The sequence below is a fragment of the Danaus plexippus genome, assembly GCF_018135715.1.
Source record: "Danaus plexippus chromosome 29 unlocalized genomic scaffold, MEX_DaPlex mxdp_36, whole genome shotgun sequence".
Classification (NCBI taxonomy): Eukaryota; Metazoa; Arthropoda; class Insecta; order Lepidoptera; family Nymphalidae; genus Danaus; species Danaus plexippus.
Window position 1 is genome coordinate 1,511,641 of NW_026869857.1, and position 20,840 is coordinate 1,532,480.

Genomic DNA, 20,840 nt, shown 5'->3' on the forward strand with positions numbered 1-20,840 from the left:
GAGTATTCAAAAATTCTTCATAAATCTGAAAAAATCTTGTTACTTGAGGTCTATTAAACGCCTGCGCTCTTGCTGCAGAAGTTGGTTCTGGAGTCCGTAACGAAATATCCGGGTTTCTTTTCAGAAAGCCTTCATACCACTCCTGTCCAGCACGTTTCTTATCCTTGTTGAATGCATGATCAAACCCGTTTTTCTCTGCTAGTTCATAGGCTAGCTCCTGAACTGCCGTTCGCGTCAACCCAAAAAGTCGAGTCTCTAAAAACTTGATGTGGTCCACTAATTCCCTTTCTATTTCTAGTGCAAATGTTGCCTTAAACCTACCGAGTCCCTTACTACTTGATTCTAAAGTTTTATTCGTATTTAGAGCATGTCTTCGTAAAGTAGCTTGTGGAACCCCGAAAGTTTTTGCGGCCAATTCCCAGCCCATTTTATTTTCTTTCCATGCTGAAATGGCTTGCTCCATTGATTTCTTGCTCCATGACTGTCGGCTTGTTGTTCTTTGATAGAAAAGAACAAGAGTAAAATAAATTATTAGTAACACTACGGACAAAATGACATACCTATGTCGTTTTGTCCAGCATATAGGTATGTCATTTTACCCAAATGTAGGCAAGAAACATTTGATATCATAAGTAATTAAAACAGTTGAAATTTCTTTTAAAACCAATACTTATCACAAGCCTATAACATAAGTCTTCAAGTTTAGTAAACAAAATAACAAATAATAACATAAAACTCACCAAAAACCCGATGCAATCCATATATAAATATTTTTTTTGGCGACAAGGAACACGTTCCGACTCGCAACTTCAAACAGACTAACCGAATGGCGCTGGGCACCTCGCAGGATTGCCAACATAACCGTCGCCACGTGTAGCTAGGTTCATGAATTCGCTACAGCCCGCCAAATTTGAAATAAGCCCACTATGTCGTTTTGTCCGTATATGTCATTTTGTCCGTATTTCCCCTAATCAGAAAGAGAAGTTTTAACTGTTAAGACCGAGCAGTGAGTTCAAAGCGCCACTTCTTAACACCACCAATAAACCAACTTCAAGGATCCAACTCGATCCATCCCCAATTTACACCTCAACTTATGACAACTGTCAAACTGCCTTATATAAAGATGACGCCTCGACCTCACTCAAGCCACGTGCTCTGCTCTGATTGGTCGTTACTTAAATTACGATAATAATGTTATTTAATCTGTGAAAAACGTAACTTATAAAGTAAGATCAAATTAAAAGTTATTAGAAGCTTATACAATTTCAATAAACATTAAACATTGCACACTATGCGTTAAACAGTAATTCAGTTGACAATGGCAACTTAATAACTTCCTACTTTAAATATAATCACAAATCCGTTATTAGAAACATGTTTTAGGCTTTACAACAATGTAAAAATGCGTATTAAATTATATTAAGATTTCTAAAATGTGTTTAGATGATAAAGAGACAATTTTATGCAGTATCGTACAATCAACAAGCAACTCCATCAATGGCTTCCTCCGACACGGCCGTCCTGACATATCACACGCCCTCGTGTGAAGTTGAAGGCCGGGCATCATCATTATCTGAAATAAGATATTTTGGTGTAGTTCGGCCACTCCTGACTAAGAAAATATCAAAACCTTAATAACCTCAGTGCTCCACATTACTTAAAGTGCGTAGTTTAATCACACTATTAATTAATAATAACAATAACATCCATATGGCCACCTCGCCTTTTGAAAAACTTATTTCTTTCAACGGCCACCTCGCCTTTATCTCTACTAGTTTACTAGTTTCACTCTCAATGGCCACCACGCCTCTAACAAAACTATGCCAAACTTTAACCATCCACTTAGTACTAAAATACCTTAGATAAAATTACTACGCTCTATCACACGATAGTATACTTATAATCACTCATTCGAACAGAAGGTATTATACGAAAATCTTACCATCACAGTCATCTGAGAGACACGGATCCAATTCGATTGGGACATAAGAATGGGGAAGTGGACGTAAGCGGTCTCTCGCGTATTTGCAAGTGCGATTGCAACTTAAGCTTTTGAGATGATACCTGTCACCGTCCAGTATTTCAATTACCTCAAAGGGTCCTCTATATTTAGCACCTAATTTTGTTTGATTCCGTTCGTGATTTTCTATTAAAACGTAATCTCCCACAGAAAACGATATGACTTTTGCCTTGTTTTTATCAAACCGTGCTTTATCACAACATGCGTTTGTTTTTATAAGCCTATCGGCTTGTTCTCTTATCTCTTCCACGTCTATCTCAATCTCATGCTCGTCTACTGTTACCAAATTTAACGGTCTAGCTACTCTACCTATTAACAATTCCAGAAGGCTTGCTTTAGTCACTCTATGAATAGTGCTGTTTATAGAGAGTTGGACATCGTCTAAAGCGTCCTGCCATGACTTATTTGGGCTTGTTTCTACGACTGTTAGCATGTTTTTGAGTGTACTCTTTATGCGCTCTACTTGGCCATTCGCGCGGCAAGAGCCTGTTGCTATTAGGTGTAAATGGATATTGTGACTTGCGCAAAAATTCTTAAAATCTTTGTTGGCAAAACACCTGCCTTGATCCGCGATGACACGGACTGGGGTCCCGAAGAAAGATATGGACGTTTTAAGAGCGCTGATCGCACTATCGGTGTTAATTCTTGTGAAATGCCTGAGTAACACATACTTAGTAAAAGCGTCTACAAGGACAAAAACATATTCTTTTTGATCGTTTTTGCCACTGAGCTTACCTGTGGCGTCGATGTGGATCGTGTGCCAAGGTATATTAGTTTTCGGTATAGGATGTAATTCTATCTGTTGTTTACCACTTCGTGATGTAGCTTCTTAACATGTTATGCAATTTTCAACAAATTTTCTGACGTATTTAGCCATATTTGGAAACCAGTAATGTTGGTATACCTTTTCTAACGTTTTATCCCATCCTAAATGAAGAATAGATTCGTGAATATGGTTTATAACCGACCAGCGAAACGCTCTAGGTACAATTGGAAGCCAAATATTGCGATTGTTCCTTTGAATTTTTCTGTAGAGAACATTTGATCGCATTTCGTAGATTTTACAACTCTGTAAGTCCAAATCGTCGCTTTCTAATTTACTAATGATTTCATTACATTCGGGGTCTCGCCGTTGTTCCGCTTGTAACCAGTTAGAAGATAGCTCAGCTATATTGACGCGTTTCTCTACTACGTAATTTTCTCTATTTAAACTACGAGTATCACCGGCGGCGATGTTGTTTGTCTCGGGTAAATGATTTCGCGAGAAAAAGTCGACGTGGGCCATTCGCCTGCCTTCCCTGTATTGTATGTCGAAATCAAAGGCTTGGAGGAAGGCCCACCACCGATGCACTCTAGGGGTTAAGTCTACTTTGGCCCTTGACGCTTTCAGCGAATTGCAGTCAGTAACGACCGTAAAAGTTCTGCCATACAAATGACGAAAGTGCTTCACAGAGTTAACTAGTGTCTCTAACTCATAAGAGTGGTATCTATAGTACTCTAATGGGTGTAATTTTGAGTCTACTCTTTGGAAGAGGATCGCGCCGTAACCTTCACTGCTCGCGTCTGTATGTAGCTCTATGGCCAGCTCCGGATTAAAGAGCATCAAAACCGGGGATGAAGTAAGCGTTGATATTATGTCCTGTCGAGCTGCTTCGCACTCTGTGGTCCAAGTTATTTTTGTATTATTATTGGCTAGCAAACGGTAGAGTGGTGCCATCTTAAGTGAAAAGTTATTGACAAACTGCCTAAAATAAGATGCCAAGCCCAGAAACTGTCTTAGTTGTCTAATGGTTTGCGGCGATTGGGAGTTAGTCAACGCGGTTATTTTGCGAGGATTGGGTCTGATTTCACCCTCTGATATTTCATATCCTAAAAACTGGACCTGTTTCTTTAAAAAGGCACATTTTTTCAAATTGAGTGAAAATCCAGCATCAGTGAGGGTTTTGTAGACGTTCTAAACCCTGCTCTCACTGTCCGCGGGTATAATCAGATCGTTCATGTAAACGATTGCGTAAGAGTACGCTAGGTCACCTAGAGCTGTATTGATGGCTCTCTGATACACAGAGGGGGCATTTCTTACTTATAGGCACTCTAGACTCTTTACTTATAGGCACTCTAGACTCTTTACTTATAGGCACTAGATAAAACCCACTGGCCATGTCAAGACACGTGTAAAATCGCGCGCCTGCGAGCCTCTGAACTTGATCACCGATTAGAGGCAGGGGTACCGGTCGGGAACCGTATTGGAATTTAGTTCTCGGTAATCTACGCACATCCGGTCGGTGCCATCGCGCTTTTTTACTAAAAGTATCGGGCTAGCAAAAGGAGACTTACTTGGTCTAATTACTCCCGCAGACAATAGTTCGTTACACTTATTACGTACTATCGTTCGCTCTTCCGGACTGAGATGATAAGGCCGCCGTTGGACAATTTTGTTAGGGTCTGCTAAATTAATTTCTAGTTCACCTGTCTTTATTCTACTGGTAGGCGTACCTTCGACAAACGAGTCTTTGAAATATTTAGGATGTCTAATAACTTTGGTTTAAGATCATCCGGCGTATCGGTATCTACGTTACGAAAATCAACCACCGCACTACCCACGTTACAAATGTTGACTTGAGAGGGTTTCTCAACAATAGTAAGTTTATCGCTTGTTATATGTACTGATAACCCTAAATCCAATAGGTCGCGTCCGATCAAAGCCTCGTTATTTAGACAATCATCAGGCACAATGTGAAATTAAATTTCTACGTCATGACCACTAAGAGTGACTCCACATAAGATCTGCGAGTCGCATATTACGCTAGATTTTCCTACACCGGTCAAGGTAATAATTGCATGTTGTAATACACCGACAAGCTTGCGAGAGACGCTCTCTTTAATTAAGGAACAATCAGCACCGGAATCAAAACAAAACGAGAAGCGCTCACCAAATTGAGTGATTATTCCGGTGACAGGTCTCACACCGCACATGTCCACTCGCTTCACAACGCTGGGTGCCGCTGCTGGTGCAACCGGCGATGCCTTCGAGCAGCGTGATGCTACGTGGCCCTCAACACCACACTTGAAACAAATGACAGAGGTCCGAGTAGCAACGGCCGTGTTGGGGCGCTCGGAGAACGGAGTTGTTTGCTGCTTGTCTTGTGGTCGGCTGAAACATTCAAAGGATTTATGTCCAAATTTTCCGCAAGAGGAACATTTGGTCGATATGGAACTTAATTTAGGGCGTTTATTATCATGCGCGGCGCTTGTAACAGTTTTCGCTGCCTCTTGGAAGCTTCTTTTGCGGTAAGAAAAGGCCATCATCTCTCGCTGCATTTTAATGCGGGTACTTATTTCTTCCGAAAATATGTGACGTTGTAATCGCGGCTCGATTTGCCCAATATGTGCAAGTATCAGCGATACCACTATCTCCTCTTTACCTAAACTACCCCAACGTGTCATAAGCAGAGTAAACAGACGACTTGAATATGCAGCTAGGCTTTCACCTTCTTGCGGTTTACTATTTAGCGTGTTTAGTATCGTCGCTGCACACGTTTCAAGCGTATCAAAGCGGGAAAGAAAAATTTCCTTAAATTCAATCCATTTCATATTAGGAAAAGCTATTTGGGATAACCATGTTGCGGCTGAACCTCCCATGGCTTTGCTAAGTATAAGAACTAGTTGACTTCCCTGTATATTGCGGTCCGATAAGCAGATGTCCGCCGTTGCTAGCCAAGCACGTGCGTCGCTGTCTGCTACTTTCGGCTCAAATTTAGGCAGCGTGATGGTCTTGTCCTCCGTTCTCGGTGGGTTGGATAGCGCCTCCACGAGCAGCCGCATGCTGGTTTGCTGCGCCTCAAATAATGCGCGCCATCCGTCTTCTGCTGGTGTCCGTAGATCTCCATTTATGCCGGCACCGATCCCACTTCTGATGTCGGAGAAACACTTTTCTCAACGACATCATCTATAGTGGTTGAGGACTTGGTGGGCGTCATGAGGGTAAAGTGCGAACACAAAACACGTTGATTATAGTTTTCACAATATTTAATTTAGTTTCAGCACGTTTAAATCACACAAAATCACAGTTACACATACAAGCCGATAATTAATAGGGGAAATACGGACAAAATGACAGGGTGTTTTGTTTTTTAATCATAAATCTTTATTTATTGTAATTATAATCAGTCTCATACATTTTCAATCATCTTAGGTTTATTGACTAACATTAAAACAGTCTTTTACTTGAATAAGAACGATAATAAATTAGATATTAATAAAACAATGGACGAATAAAAAAAACCATTCTGTCCGTATAGTACGGACAAAATGACACACGAACTATGGGTATAATGACATACCACAAATTTAGGAACAAAGTTCACAAATAAATCTCTTTGTCTTCCCTGAGATATCAGCACATGAAGCGTGAGCCCAACTGAAACAACTCATGCACCGTAACCAACTTTCTCCCGGCTTGGACCGCGAATAAAGGTCATTGCAATAAATGCATGGGCAGTCATCGTCGTCCTCGTTTTCGGCAGCAATATCTTCAATATCAGAGCTGGAATCGATGGTTTGAGCAGTTCGAAGCTGTCTCGTTGGCATCTGTCTTTTTTTCGGTGCTTCTACCACTGTGCTTTTGACAGTGGATTTTTTGATGCTATTGGACTTACCATCATCAAAAAGCACCTTTTTCACCTGTCTTTTCTTTTTTGCGGGTGGATCTTTTGGTCTATTTTTTTCAATAACTTCTTCCATATTTGGAGTTGAAGTTAAAAGCCAATGTCCTTTGGCAGTGTTGAGTTTCCTTTTGCCTTGGCCTCGAATGAACTGCCCCTGTGGTGCTGGTGAAAGAATCGCAATTGGAAACTGAAGTGACTTTGATGAGCCTGGTTCCACATCATCATCGTGAGTTGCTATAGACCTTTCAACAGTAAGAGATTCCTGCGCATTTGTTACTAAATCCTCAGAAACAATAACTCCAATATCTGGATTCAGTGGTCGTTCTTCGTCTTTTGGTATCGCATTCATTTGTGTCATTGTATTCTGTGTTTCTAAGGGTTCTGGAGTAGAAACATTCATGTTGTCCAAATCAGCTTGTGTTGGAGTAGGGTTTTCATTTTCAACCGGTGATAAACGCGCGTAGACAGGTTCAGGTTCAGGTTCGGTATTTGCATCGTTGACCTGATCCAACGGAATATTTGTAGTCTCAGCTGGTTCAAACATGTAGTCTGGAAAAATGTCAGGATTTATTGGCCATAAACCTGTGCTTTTAAAGCCATTACTTGCATTTTGTACAGTTGCAGCCTTTCCATATGCTTGAGCAAACAAACCTCCAATTTGTAAATGGGTAACAACGCGTCCTGGGTGATTCTTTAACCATTTAGAGATTTCTTGATTGTAAAACGTCTTTAGTGGTCCGTAAATACTAACATCCAAGGGCTGCATTCGATGTGTGCAGTGTGGAGGTAGACACAGCATATTAATGCCATTTTCTTTGGCATATGTCAAAGCTTCAATGGTTTTGTGACTTGGATGACCATCACAAATTAGCAGAACTGGGTCGTCTTTACTTGCTTTCGTGTGTGATTGGAAATGTTTCAACCATTTTACAAACACATCTGTGTTCATCCATCCTGATTCTTGTGCCAGTCCTAGAGTTCCAGTAGGAGCTTCATCTATTAGTTCATGTTTCATGTTCTTCCTAGGAAAAATCATGCACGGTGGAATAAATGAACCAATGGCATTTGTACAGCACACCACTGTCACATTAGAACCCCTTTCAGCACTTGTGAGACAGCCAATTTGTTTCCGGCCCTTCGTTGCCAAAACTTTTTGCGGTTTTTGGACAGTGGTTAGCCCGCTTTCGTCCATGTTATAAATTCGCTGAGATTCTAACTTATGAGTATTCAAAAATTCTTCATAAATCTGAAAAAATCTTGTTACTTGAGGTCTATTAAACGCCTGTGCTCTTGCTGCAGAAGTTGGTTCTGGAGTCCGTAACGAAATATCCGGGTTTCTTTTCAGAAAGCCTTCATACCACTCCTGTCCAGCACGTTTCTTATCCTTGTTGAATGCATGATCAAACCCGTTTTTCTCTGCTAGTTCATAGGCTAGTTCCTGAACTGCCGTTCGCGTCAACCCAAAAAGTCGAGTCTCTAAAAACTTGATGTGGTCCACTAATTCCCTTTCTATTTCTAGTGGAAATGTTGCCTTAAACCTACCGAGTCCCTTACTACTTGATTCTAAAGTTTTATTCGTATTTAGAAGCATGTCTTCGTAAAGTAGCTTGTGGAACCCCGAAAGTTTTTGCGGCCAATTCTCAGCCCATTTTATTTTCTTTTCATGTTGAAATGGCTAACTCCATTGATTCCTTGCTCCATGACTGTCGGTTTGTTGTTCTTTGATAGTTCCGCGGCATCTTACCTAAAAGAACAAGAGTAAAATAAATTATTAGTAACACTACGGACAAAATGACATAACTATGTCGTTTTGTCCAGTATATAGGTATGTCATTTTACCCAAATGTAGGCAAGAAACATTTAATATCATAAGTAATTAAAACAGTTGAAATTTCTTTTAAAACCAATACTTATCACAAGCCTATAACATAAGTCTTCAAGTTTAGTAAACAAAATAACAAATAATAACATAAAACTCACCGAAAACCTGGTGCAATCCATATATAAATATTTTTTTTGGCGATAAGGAACACGTTCCGACTCGCAACTTCAAACAGACTAACCGAATGGCGCTGGGCACCTCGCAGGATTGCCAACATAACCGTCGCCACGTGTAGCTAGGTTCATGAATTCGCTACAGCCCGCCAAATTTGAAATAAGCCCACTATGTCGTTTTGTCCGTATATGTCATTTTGTCTGTATTTCCCCTAATCAGAAAGAGAAGTTTTAACTGTTAAGACCGAGCAGTGAGTTCAAAGCGCCACTTCTTAACACCACCAATAAACCAACTTCAAGGATCCAACTCGATCCATCCCCAATTTACACCTCAACTTGTGACAACTGTCAAACTGCCTTATATAAAGATGACGCCTCGACCTCACTCAAGCCACGTGCTCTGCTCTGATTGGTCGTTACTTAAATTACGATAATAATGTTATTTAATCTGTGAAAAACGTAACTTATAAAGTAAGATCAAATTAAAAGTTATTAGAAGCTTTTACAATTTCAATAAACATTAAACATTGCACACTATGCGTTAAACAGTAATTCAGTTGGACAATGGTTACTTAATAACTTCCTATTTTAAATATCCGTTATTAGAAACATGTTTTAGGCTTTACAACAATGTAAAAATGCGTATTAAATTATATTAAGATTTCTAAAATGTGTTTAGATGATAAAGAGACAATTTTATGCAGTATCGTACAATCAACAAGCAACTCCATCAATGGCTTCCTCCGACATATATATTATTTATTTATTATATTTATGTTTGTGCACTCACCATCGTCGTTATGACATCCTGATGCTGTGTCACTCTCTGTCACTTCCAATGCGGTTGAAGTGGTATGACTCCGTATACTACTTACTAAGCATATATATATCTAGTATATATATGTATGTCAGCGAGTCGTACTCGGGCAACCAAACAGTAGGGAATAAAAGCAGGTAATGAAAATAACAGCGATCTATTAAGCAGACAGTACGTTTGTTAATTGAAATATTTAAAATAATACATTGTCATTTATACTACAAATTACGTAACTATAATTAAGAGTCGGACTTGACCGTTCTGCGCGGGAGTCTCCGCCCAGTCATTAGCGTAGACAAAAGACGGGTCCGAGGCCATTTCGATTAGGGCGGTGTTAACTAACTATTGCTAATGACCAGGCGTAGACATTTGGTTTGTTTTGCACACGGCACGCTCTGATGCGAAATCGTTATCTAATAAAATCTTGTGCTGCATTTAGACGTCCGAAATGCACTTGCTTGGTCGCCACACGGTATTTAGCTCCGATGGAACATAAAATTCGGGCATACGTCTCAAACGATCGTGGACGTACTTGTATGTTCGATTAGAGTTCAATGCCTTCAGCAGATATCTGTCACCATCAAGAAGCTCGGCCACTTGACCTTGGCTTTATCTCTATCAAATCTAGCTTTCTCTTTAGAAGCATTTATTTCTATAGCCCGTGCTGTTTGCTCTCTAATCCAGTTTAAGTCTATGTCAATTTCTTCCGTTTCTAAAGTCATTAACTGCAAAGGTCTAGCTACTTTTCGTATCGAGAAGTTCAAGAGGACTAGCTTTAGTAGTGCGATTAACAGTGAAATTAATGGCTAACTGTATTTCACGCATCGCTGCCTGCCACGACTTGTTTCTTCCGGTTACTACTGCAGTGAGCATGTTTTTCAAAGTTGCTATTACACGTTCGACCTGACCGTTTGTGCGACTACTGCCTGTTGCTACAAGGCGTAGATTAACCTTATGGGTCCTACAAAAGTCACTGAATTCCTTTCCGGCTAAGCATCTACCTTGGTCTGCTATGACGCGTGTGGGGGCACCGAACAATGAAAGACCTGCCTGCAAAGCTCTAACGGCACTTTTACTGTCAATATTTAGTGAATGATGCAAGAGTACATATTTAGTAAATGCGTCTATAGTCACAGACACGTACTATTTAGTGTTCCTTTTGCCAATTAACTTTCCGGTGGCATCCATGTGAATAGTATGCCAGGGAGTGGTCACTTTTGGGATAGGATGTAGTTCACCTTGAACTTTGACTTAGATACTCTACATGTAATACAATTGTCTACAAACTTTCTGACATATTTGTTCATATGCGGAAACCAGTAGTGACAAAAAACCTTTTCTAACGTCTTCTCCCATCCGAAGTGCATAATACTCTCATGGATATGGTTAATAATAGCCCACTGAAATGCTTTTGGTGCTATTGGCAACCAAATACTTCTATTATTACGCTCAATTTTACGATGCAAAACACCTCGTCTTACTTCGTAAGGCTTAGCAATTTCGTCATTAAGCTCATTGCTATTAATTTTTGAAATCAGGGACTTACTTGGTCTAATTACTCCCGCAGAAAATAGTTCGTTACACTTATTACGTACTGTCGTTCGCTCTTTCGGACTGAGATGATAAGGCCGCCGTTGGACAATTTTGTTAGGGTCTGCTAAATTAATTTCTAGTTCACCTGTCTTTACCTTCGACAAACGAGTCTTTGAAATATTTAGGATGTCTAATAACTTTGGTTTAAGATCATCCGGCATATCGGTATCTACGTTACGAAAATCAACCACCGCACTACCCACGTTACAAATGTTGACTTGAGAGGGTTTCTCAACAATAGTAAGTTTATCGCTTGTTATATGTACTGATAACCCTAAAGCTAATAGGTCGCGTCCGATCAAAGCGTCGTTATTTAGACAATCATCAGGCACAATGTGAAATTAAATTTCTACGTCATGAACACTAAGAGTGACTCCACATAAGATCTGCGAGTCGCATATTACGCTAGATTTTCCTACACCGGTCAAGGTAACAATTGCATGTTGTAAAACACCGACAAGCTTGCGAGAGACGCTCTCTTTAATTAAGGAACAATCAGCACCGGAATCAAAACCAAACGAGAAGCGCTCACCAAATTGAGTGATTATTCCGGTGACAGGTCTCACACCGCACATGTCCACTCGCTTCACAACGCTGGGTGCCGCTGCTGGTGCAACCGGCGATGCCTTCGAGCAGCGTGATGGTACGTGGCCCTTAACACCACACTTGAAACAAATGACAGAGGTCCGAGTAGCAACGGCCGTGTTGGGGCGCTCGGAGAACGGAGTTGTTTGCTGCTTGTCTTGTGGTCGGCTGAAACATTCAAAGGATTTATGTCCAAATTTTCCGCAAGAGGAACATTTGGTCGACATGGAACTTAATTTAGGGCGTTTATTATCATGCGCGGCGCTTGTAACAGTTTTCGCTGCCTCTTGGTAGCTTCTTTTGCGGTAAGAAAAGGCCATCATCTCTCGCTGCATTTTAATGCGGGTACTTATTTCTTCCGAAAATATGTGACGTTGTAATCGCGGCTCGATTTGCCCAATACGTGCAAGTATCAGCGATACCACTGTCTCCTCTTTACCTAAACTACCCCAACGTGACATAGCAGAGTAAACAGACGACTTGAATATGCAGCTAGGCTTTCACCTTCTTGCGGTTTACTATTTAGCGTGTTTAGTATCGTCGCTGCACACGTTTCAAGCGTATCAAAGCGGGAAAGAAAAATTTCCTTAAATTCAATCCATTTCATATTAGGAAAAGCTATTTGGGAAAACCATGTTGCGGCTGAACCTCCCATGGCTTTGCTAAGTATAAGAACTAGTTGACTTCCCTGTATATTGCGGTCCGATAAGCAGATGTCCGCCGTTGCTAGCCAAGCACGTGCGTCGCTGTCTGCTACTTCCGGCTCAAATTTAGGCAGCGTGATGGTCTTGTCCTCCGTTCTCGGTGGGTTGGATAGCGCCTCCACGAGCAGCCGCATGCTGGTTTGCTGCGCCTCAAATAATGCGCGCCATCCGTCTTCTGCTGGTGTCCGTAGATCTCCATTTATGCCGGTACCGATCCCACTTCTGATGTCGGAGAAACACTTTTCTCAACGACATCATCTATAGTGGTTGAGGATATAGTGAAACACGTTATTCGCAACAGACTAACCTTTTTTTTTTTTTTTTTTGTCATAGACCAACACACAGTTTCTACAAAAAGATAAGAGATGGCGCTACCATTCGCTAATTACATATTTTGATACACATTATTACACCCCCACTTATCAAAATAAACAACAATTTTATTTAGGTACAATGCCCAATTTACACATAAACTTATAATGCTTAATAGTACACAATCCTTTGGTAAGTAAATCAGCAGGCATTTCCTCACTACACAAGTACATAACTTTAATATATTTATTTTTAACAACATCTCTTACATAATGGAATCTCACATCTATGTGTTTTGATCTGGTGTGACTTTGGTTACTTAATGACAACTTTAAAGCACTCTGATTGTTACAATAGATCTGTATTACAGATAGGTTACCAGTTATTTCATGTAACAGGTTTCTCAAATAGACTCCTTCGCGAGCTGCCTCAGACAAAGCAGTATATTCTGCTTCTGTACTAGAGAGCGATACAGACGTTTGCTTTCTGCTTTGCCATGAGATGACAGATCCCGACATAGTAAAGCAAAAGCCCGTGTAGGACTTCCTATCTATGGCATCGCTGGCCCAATCACTATCTACAAAGCCCTCCAACTTGCTACCGTCCTTAAAATATTTTAAACAGTATGTTTTTGTACATTGCAAATATTTAAGAATGCGTTTAGCATAATGCCAATGTGTATTATCATAGCAACTGATAAATTGGCTCAAATAGCTAACAGAATAGGAAATGTCAGGCCTGGTTAATACTGCCAAATACATTAATGATCCAATTAACTTCTGATATGGAACATCAGGTACACATTTATCAGGTTTCTCCAAATTTAATTTACATTCTATTGGTGTTTTATGCATTTTACAATCCAACATATTGAACCTAGTTAATAGCTGATCAATATACTGCTGCTGATCTACAGTAATTACATTTTTACTAACATTTATTCTCATGCCCAAATATTGTCTTACAGTCCCCAAATCTTTTAGCTTAAATTCTGATCCTAAAGTATCTTTTAATTTTTTACTTTCAACAGGACAGTTCGAAAAAATTAAAAAATCGTCCACATATAAAGCCACAATAATTTTAACTTCACCTTTAGTTTTTGTGAACAAACAAGGCTCATACAGACTGTTTTTAAAATCTAATTTGCATAGCAAATCTTTAACTCTGTCATACTACGCAAGGGAAGACTGTTTTAACCCATAGATTGCTCTTTTCAATTTTAAAACCTTTCCCCCACTTTTGTTCACAAAACCTTCAGGTAAGGACATGTAAATAGTCTCTTTCAAGAAACCGTTTAGGAATGCTGTAGTAACATCCAAATGATCAATACTCATATTCATCTTAACACTGAGAGCAAACAATAATCTGAGTGTTGAATGTCTAACAACAGGAGAGAATGTGTCCGTATAGTCAATTCCAGGTTTCTGCGAGAAACCTTTTGCCACCAATCTAGCCCGAAACCTCACATTATTGTCCACATCAAACTTTTTGTTAAACACCCATCTACACCTCACAATCGTCACATCACCGGGGTTGTCAACAAGCTCCCATGCATCGCTGTCCTCAAAAGACTGCAGCTCATCTGCCATGGCACGCTTCCACTGTTCCCTCTCAGGCCATTCGAGAGCCTCTGAGAACACAATCTCTTCTGATGCTCAAACAGTGCTGGAAAGACATGTACCATACCAACCATACCGTTCAGGTGCTTTCCTGGAACGCTTTTCAGGTACTACTGGTGTCTGTTCTGGGGTTGATGTCATCTGGACTTCTGTGTCTAATATGTCTGTGGCTGGTGATGAAGGTTCCGTTAGTGTTTCATTACCGTCCTCATACACTGAAGAAGAATCTGAAGGGCAGTCTTCTGTCTCTAAAACATGAGGCAATTCATCCCCCACTGAAACTGTGCTCTCTTTTTCTATGTTATCTGCAAGTGCCTCCTCGTTAGGAATCCATATAGACTCATTGCCTGTTTCTTTGAGCTCTGATTCATTTTCCATCACAATGACATCTCTACTTATAACAAGACTCTTCTTCGCAAGATTATACAGCCGGTAACCCTTGACCTCTTCACTATATCCCACTAAAATGTGCTCCATGGCTTTCTTATCCCATTTCAAACGACGTTCCTTGGGAATATGCACCATGACTTTACTTCCAAATAAACGGATGTGACTGAGATCTGGTTTCTTCCCATACCACAATTCGTATGGAGTTGTCTGAAGTCCTGAAGCAACGGATCTATTCTTCAAATAGACAGCAGTGTTCGCTGCTTCTGCCCAAAATCGTTTATCCACCATTGCATCATACAATAGACATCTAGCCTTCTCCACAACTGTACGGTTGGCTCGCTCACATAAACCGTTCTGTTCAGGCGTGTAATTATTTGATCTTTGGTGAATTATACCCTTTTGTTTCAAATAATTATCAAACTCCTTATTACAAAATTCAAGTCCATTATCTGAACGTATCATCTTTATTTTCTTATTCAACTGATTCTCAACCAGTGTTTGAAACTCTTTGAATTTGCTGAGTGTCTCACTTTTATTCTTGATAAAGTATATAAAAGTCATCCGACTGAAGTCGTCTACAAACAATATGAAATATCGAGCACCATTCAATGACCTGGTCTCCATTGGTCCACAAATATCTCTGTGAACTCTTTGTAATAATTCTGTGCTTCTCTCAACAACATGCGAAAAGGGTAATCTGGCTTACTTTCCCTCGCAACAAGTTGTACACTGAGATTTGGTTATCTCAAAATTTTGTTCATATGACAAACCATCCACAATATTTCTCATCTTCTTCATATCTTGACTATTTAGGTGTGCTAATCTTCTGTGCCACAGATTCCCACTAACTGCTGGTGCGGCCAACATACAATGCTGTGTTTCTAACCTCAACTTATAAACACCATCTGACAGGTCGGCAGTAGCAATCAAAACATCATTCTTGTCTCGAATGTAGCAGTGTTTTTCATCAAATATCACATTATTTCCGTTTTTAATCAGTTCACTCACGGATAATAAATTTGTTGTCAAACTGGGAACGCACAGCACATCCTTCACTATAATTTCATATTTCAGTTCTGAAACAATGTCGACGTCTCCAGAACAAACTATTGGCACTGTAGATTCATTTGCGACTACTATTTCTGTTAAACACGGTGATCGGTTCATGTTTTTTACCCAAGATTCATTCGCCGTCATATGAGCGCTGGCGCCGGAATCCACGTACCATTCAGTTTTATTGAACTTTCCATTCAGGAAAACGACATTAAAAACACATTTACTATTGTTTTTCTTCAATAAAGGGCACTGATTTCGATAATGACCATCTTCTTTACATTTGTAGCATGTAATTGTTTTCGATGAATCTGTCTTTGCTGCTGTTATTTTCTTGTTTGAAACTGACGTTGAAGGACCGGGACCGCCTTTCTTTGACTTATTGAACGAATGATTATTTCGCGCGGCAAATGCAGCACCGGCGTCATTGTCTCTGGTCACTTCCATGTCGAGCAATTTCGACTTAATGACATCTGCAGTAATCGAAATGCCCGAATGCTCAATTGCCATTATCATGGGAGAATAACGATCTGACAAACCTGCTAATAATAATGAACCCACCCATTCATCGGTGATTGTAAAACCTGTGCCGTTCAACCGTTGAGCTGTCTCGACCATTTGAGTCACATATGTAGCCATTGAATCACAATTATCTAGGCGTATAGAGATCAAATGTCGTAGCAATGTTATTTTGCGTGAGAAACCAGAGTCGTCAAACATGGTCTTTAATGTAGTCCATAATTCTGCTGCGCTCTTGGTATTCTTAATATGCACGTATAACGATGGGTCCACAGTCAATATAAGCTTTGCCTTCGTTTTTGCATCTTCTGCTGGCTTAACCTCAAAACCTGCCGTTGGCTTGATGTAATTGTCCATTCCTTCAAGAACCAATAAATTTTCAGCCGCGAAGCTCCACTCATCATAATTTTCCCTGCCTTTTAGTTTAGGGACACTGGCAATATAGTTCGCAGTCATGTTTCCGCGATATAATTTTCACAAATTTTCTATTTTCACAAAATAACTGATAATTTAGCACCGAGTTCGCCCATAACCTATAGTGAAACACGTTATTCGCAACAGACTAACCTCTTTTTTTTTTTTTTTTTTTGTCATAGACCAACACACAGTTTCTACAAAATGATAAGAGATGGCGCTACCATTCGCTAATTACATATTTTGATACACATTATTACAGAGGACTTGGTGGGCATCATGAGGGTAAAGTGCGAACACAAAATACGTTGATTATAGTTTTCACAATATTTAATTTAGTTTCAGCACGTTTAAATCACACAAAATCACAGTTACACATTCAAGCCGATAATTAATAATCAGAAAGAGAAGTTTTAACTGTTAAGACCGAGCAGTGAGTTCAAAGCGCCACTTCTTAACACCAACAATAAACCAAATTCAAGGATCCAACTCGATCCATCCCCAATTTACACCTCAACCTGTGACAACTGTCAAACTGCCTTATATAAAGATGACGCCTCGACCTCACTCAAGCCACGTGCTCTGCTCTGATTGGTCGTTACTTAAATTACGATAATAATGTTATTTAATCTGTGAAAAACGTAACTTAAAAAGTAAGATCAAATTAAAAGTTATTAGAAGCTTATACAATTTCAATAAATATTAAACCCTTTGAGGTAATTCAAATACTGGACGGTGACAGGTATCATCTCAAAAGCTTAAGTTGCAATATACCTTTACTAATTCTCCTAAGGAATCGTTTCGTTCTTCTGCTCTCTTAATTACGTTGTCTTGAATGCAAGAGTACTTACATTACTTATTGTCCGTCTATACTTTAATTTTTTTTTCTTTTCTGCTATTTCATCAGCTTCTTGGCCACAAAATAAGCATAACTTTCCAAAATCAAAGACTTCATTTCGTTTTTTACGAGGTGCACTTGACGTTGAAGGTTCGCTCTCATCTGTGCGTCGTTTTGATGCAATAATAACATTTTTACTCGTGTACACTTTTCGACACTCGGAATGCACATTTACAGAACTTAAAGTATTTAAATAGTCTATATGTCCATCATTTCTTTCAATACTTGCAGTTTTTAAAGTTTGTAAACCACGTACGACATTCACAGAAACACCTTCTGAAAGTTTCTTATCACATATAAAACACAAATCAGCCATAGCTCTTAAAACCGTACGTCCGTAGTTGCAACGGTACAATTTCAAACTAACGAATAATCTTGACTCATACAAAGTGGAGAGAGTGGCCTTGAATACTATAGAACATCTGTCCCGGCAATGAATAGAAAAGGGCATAGGGTAGGGACAAGTATTTCCAGGTATATAAGTATTGAGAAATTTACGCGTTTTAAAGAAAAGATATATAATGTCGTGTTAACTTAAAATAAAACTAAAATATATAATCCAGAATTAATAATATTTTATACTTAAATAGTTAAATATGAATAATTATATATGTAATAAGAGAAACAATTGCCAAGCCGTTGCTCTGTAAAGAGAAATTTATTTTACAGAAAACGTGTCACAAATCATCTACCATACACTTTTTAATAAACTTAACATATTTTAAAGAAATACAATGTAAATACTAACCTGTAAAGAGAAACAACATTAAATGCTATTGCTTCAAACAATCTTATTTATTTATAGTTTCTTATTAGTTAACTTATTAGTAAGTAATTAATTAAGTGCAATCTCCATATTAGACAATCCAGCAAAAAAAACCTGCCTTTGCCGTCACCACAGATAATATATGGAGAATGCGCGGTAAATTTAAATGACGAACCAAAGAGTTTCATTTACATCTCCCCTCCCCCCCCCTTATAATTACAGATAATTAGTTTTTTATTGGTATAATTTTGGTAATGTGGAAATAGTTTGATTCAAGTTTTTTGTAACCTGTATCTATCTTATAAATTGAGTTTGATAATTTTTCTAATATTTTATATGGTCCAATTTTTATTTCATCTAGTTTTTTTCTATTTAACCGGTTTCCATTTTCTACATATACTAAATCACCTACTTTTAACTGACAACTTTTCCTGTTTTTATCAAATTTTTGTTTATTGTAGTTGTGAGATTTAATAGTTCTCTCTAAAGCTATTTTTCTGTCTTGTAATAAATTACTTTGTAACTTTTTTTCTGTTAATTCATCTGGTATGATATTAATAGCTTTTCCTTCTAGTAAATATACTGGAGAGAATCCTGTAACTGTGTGTTCAGTCTCATTATATTTCTGGATACATTCATGAGCTATAGTCGTCCAAGCCATTTTATCTTTCTTTTCATTAATTTTACATCTAATTTTGTTAACTATTGTTTGATTTAAACGTTCATTTAAACCGTTGGAGAAAGGTGCATTTACTGCGGTAAAGATAATTGGTATATTTTCTTTTATTAAAAAACCTTTAAATTCTTTTGAGTTTATGCCTGGGTATTGATCAGACAGAATCATTCCAATTTTATTTTCAGGGATAACTTTTTTTACAAGCTTTATAAAGTCATTTGCATTTTGTGTTTTAGACGTTAAAATGTAAGCATATCTGGTTAAATGGTCCACTAAAATATGTAAATATGTTTTTGTAGAGCGAGATCCACCAAATCCACCAATAGTATCTATAGAGACTATTTCGAAAGGGTAGGTGGCAGGGCCTAGATGAGACATTAATCCAAATTTAAATTTAGTTCTAGTTTTATTTTTTAAACATATTTCACAATTATCACAAATATTTTTTATATTGTTTATTAAATTTTTTGCTGTATAAAATGGTTTGATTTTATTTTCTATTTGTTTCACCCCTATATGACAGTATTCATAATGTATATTTTTAATTAATTTTTTACTAAATTCTTCAGTGAGTATAATTTTTCTTTTTTTCCTATTCTTTTAAAGTATACTTTATTTTTTAATAATAGTTTTGTTTTATTAAGTTTTATGTTTTCATTTTCCTCTTGATCTTTTTGAATCTCTTCTAGTTTAAGAAAATTTGTTATTTTTAAGACTTCATCTTGGTTCACATGTGGTTCTAACACAGGGTTTCTACTTAAACTATCTGCTTCTACATTGTCCCTTCCTGGTGAATATATAACTTCAAAATTAAATTGTGATAAGTAATATGCGAGATCTCCTAACTCTTCGTCGGTTCTTGCTTTAATATTTAGTTTTTCTAGAGGTTTATGATCAGAAAACACTTTAAATTTTTTTCCTATGAGCCAATGTTGCCAATATTTGACTGATTCTTTTATTGCTAAACATTCTAAGTAGATAGCTTTTTTCCGTTTTTGACTATCATTTAATTTTCTAGAAAAATATGCACATGGCTTCTCTTCTCCATTTTTTTTGTGGTTGTTTTAATATAGCTCCAATACCTTGAATACTGGCCTCTGTATAAATATGTATAGGTAAATCTGGATCGATGATCTCTAATATAGGTCTTAAACAAAGCATATTCTTTATTTTATCAAAAGATTCTTGACAAATTTTCGTCCAAGTAAAATTTTGGTCTTTTCTTAACAAATTGTGTAAAGGTTCTAATATGATTGATATATTTGGTATGTATTTTCCATAAAAGTTAATTTTACCTAGAAACTGACGAATATTTTTTTTATTTTTTGGAGTTGGAAAATCTTTTATTGCTATTAAATTATCTTTAAGCGGCGTAATTGCATTATTTTTTATTATGTGGCCTAAATATTTAACAGAATCCTGTGCAAAATTGCATTTAGAGAATTTTAATCTAAAGCCCTCTTTTGAGATTGCTTCCAGTAACAGAGATAAATGTTTCATGTGTTCCGTGAATGTCCGAGAAAAAATTAAAATATCATCGATGAAATTTACTGTAAAATCTGATAATTTGTGTTTCCTAATTATGCTACTTAATATTCTTTGAAAAATTGCAGGGGAAGTTTTTAAACCAAATGGTAAACAGGTCCATTGAAAATGATTTTCTTGAGTAACAAATGCAGTTTTTTCCCTATCTTCTACTTTTAATGGAATTGACCAAAATGCAGAATTTATGTCTAATATTGAAAAAAATTTACAATTCCTCGTTTTTATCATTAAATCCTCTATAAGTGGGAATGGTTGCGATTGAGGAACTAC

The 20,840-nt window shown here is 38.1% G+C and overlaps 1 protein-coding gene across 2 annotated transcripts; it reads right to left on the reverse strand.

Annotated features, from left to right (window-relative positions):
* Positions 1–928: 928 nt before the first annotated feature.
* LOC133320502 (uncharacterized) lies at positions 929–5,665 on the reverse strand. 2 transcript variants are annotated; one of them, XM_061529087.1, is made up of 2 exons: positions 4,951–5,665; positions 929–1,573 (listed from the first exon to the last, which is right to left on the reverse strand). In XM_061529087.1, the coding sequence occupies exons 1-2, from the start codon at positions 5,657–5,659 to the stop codon at positions 1,530–1,532; spliced, it is 753 nt and encodes a 250-aa protein (XP_061385071.1). In that variant the 5' UTR covers positions 5,660–5,665; the 3' UTR covers positions 929–1,529. The 2 variants fall into 2 exon arrangements, with proteins under 2 accessions (XP_061385071.1, XP_061385072.1); XM_061529088.1 differs by lacking the exon at positions 4,951–5,665 and adding an exon at positions 1,943–3,058.
* Positions 5,666–20,840: the final 15,175 nt, after the last annotated feature.